Here is a 2,493-nt window from a genome sequence, read left to right as displayed (position 1 = left end):
TTTTAATAGCTTAATTCAGCAAGTTTCAATATTATTATTATTATTTAATAATATTCATTCAAAGCATCAATTTTTTCGAACAAAATATCATTTCTAATAAAAATAAATAGCCCTCCGTGAATGTATATGGATTTCGAAAAACAACTAGCTAATATATAATTTTACAAAAAAGTGTTTCATCACTATTCAGCCAATGCTCTCTTGATAGTACAATGCCAAAATTATGTTGCAGTTCAATTGCTTCAAGTGAGGTTAACTTAAATCTGAGACATTGTATATTAACATGAATTATCTCAAGTCGAGTTTCCGCTTTCGTAATTCTAAAAAAGTTGTATGGGGATTCATTACGTTAATTTCACTGGCTTCCTCATAATTTATCACATCAATATCTTTGTCGCGTACTGCAATACTTCTATTGACATCCTCACAGACCTCCCTATCACCATATTGCCCCATATTTACCGTTTTTAGAGCCAGGTTGATTTCCTTATCCTCTAGTATAAACTTTTTTACGTTATCACAAATGCACATTTTACCATTTGATACTTTTGGGACTACTAGAAATTTGACAGATTGTAGCATGACACAGTTTGCCCTATTCTACGAGACGCCTATGACTCTCCCCGGTTGCCAACAGGAAGCTTGGAACAAGTATTTTTGACAGCGAGCATGATTACTGTCTCTGTTCTGGCGAGTGCCGCCATTATTAGTAGACAGTAACCCCATAACTAGTGTAGAGGATAGCGAGTCTTGTTATATACTAACTTTGATTCAATGAATTGTGTATTTTCGGTAACCTAGTGTTTTACCCACGAAACCCTTAAGGCAATAATAATAGCCTTATAACCGGCACCCAACGTGGGGCTATCGAAAATCATGAAATAAAACTGTTGATGAAAAGTTTTCGTGTCGTTTGGTGGTATAAACGAGAGTAGTGCGCGCGAAAGTTTTCCGAACTGTGCTTCTACAAGTAGGACTCCTCAATCATCGCTTTTGTGATCTGTCTCCAGTGTGAATAGACTAGCTTCTACAAAAGTAGGACTGGATCTGTTTCTTGCTTCATAGTGCATGAAAAGATTGAAAAGCTTCTACAAGTGTAGGACTGCCTGGATCTACTTTTCGCTCCGCCGCGTAGGAATTTGCTGGATCTACTTTTCGCTCCGCCGCGTAGGAATTTGCTGGATCTACTTTTCGCTCCGCCGCGTAGGAATTTGCTGGATCTACTTTTGCTCCGCCGTGTCTTCAAAAGAATCGCAAGTATTCTGAAATTTGAAAGGGTTCTGCACAAACTGTGAGTACTTTTCTCTGTTATCACGGCTGATCAAAGGCATACGTATTTTCTCCGTTCCGCCGTTCATAAAACCGAAGTAATTGAAAGAGAGACGGATTCGAAAATGTCTGTCACACTTTGAAATGAACAATTCCAAGAATTATTAGGCCGCATGAATGTTTCAACGAATACGGGTAACTTCTCAAAGTGCTCGAGTAAATTTAGCGGTGATAAAAATGCTGATGTGAACGCGTTTTAAGATGCAGTAGAAGTCTATAAGGACTGTGTTAATATCTCGGATGTAAATGCATTGAAGGGTTTACCGATGCTTCCCGAAGGTTTCGCTGCAACATGGTACCAAGGTATGAAATCCACTGTGACTGATTGGAAAGAAGCTACAAAGTTGTTGAAAACAACATTTGGACCAAATAAACCTCCGTATCGTGTATATCGTGAACTTTTTGCCTACGAACAAGATTCAAGAACCAAAACTGATGTGCTTATTTGCAAAGCCCGATCAATACTTGCTCAACTACCTAGTGGCACTCTTGCCCAAGAGGTTCAACTAGATATGGTGTATGGATTACTCCATAGGAGAATTCGCGAGAAAGTTCCTCGTGATGAGGTTAGCTCTTTCGAAGAATTGCTCACCCAGTCACGACTAGCAGAAGAAACTTTTGATTCAACGCCCGAAACGAAACTTTCTGAGGATGGACATTCAAAGAATAAGAAACGTTGCTCATATTGTCACAATCCTGGTCATATTAGGGAGGACTGTCGCAAATTAGCTAAAGCCCAATATAAAGGTTGTAGTTCGGTGTAATGTCACGAACACGGGTCCAGCTGCTAAAACTGCGAATGACACCACTCAGAATAATCCTCTACCTAGCCCCAGTACCTCTAATAATTTTTCATGTTATGGATGCGGAAATCCCGATTACATTCGAACTAATTGTCCTAAATGCTGTTCAAAATTACAGAAAACAACTGTGTCATCGTCTGCCGAATTTGTGTGTAGTAAATTCAATAACAATGATACGAATGTAATTAGACCCCTGGTCCCAATCCAAATAATGCACCACAACGGGTTTGCTTTTTTGGATACTGGCTCAAAGTCTAGCATAGCTGGACATATGTTGTCGAAGCTACTTCTCAACGACAATGTTCCTTTTAGAGAGGACAATCTTATTATGACTCTAGCAGATGGAATACAGCGTGACGTC

The 2,493-nt window shown here is 39.2% G+C and overlaps 1 protein-coding gene across 1 annotated transcript; it reads left to right on the top strand.

Annotated features, from left to right (window-relative positions):
- The first annotated feature begins 1,595 nt into the window (after positions 1-1,595).
- On the top strand, positions 1,596-2,093 carry LOC141483641 (activity-regulated cytoskeleton associated protein 1-like). Its single transcript, XM_074178408.1, has one exon. The coding sequence runs from the start codon at positions 1,596-1,598 to the stop codon at positions 2,091-2,093; it is 498 nt and encodes a 165-aa protein (XP_074034509.1).
- Positions 2,094-2,493: the final 400 nt, after the last annotated feature.

This window comes from Leptinotarsa decemlineata, unplaced genomic scaffold (genome assembly GCF_025532065.1).
Source record: "Leptinotarsa decemlineata unplaced genomic scaffold, Ldec_3_MD MMD2_tig00003798_RagTag_RagTag, whole genome shotgun sequence".
NCBI lineage: Eukaryota > Metazoa > Arthropoda > Insecta > Coleoptera > Chrysomelidae > Leptinotarsa > Leptinotarsa decemlineata.
This window is presented reverse-complemented; position numbering and strand designations above follow the sequence as displayed.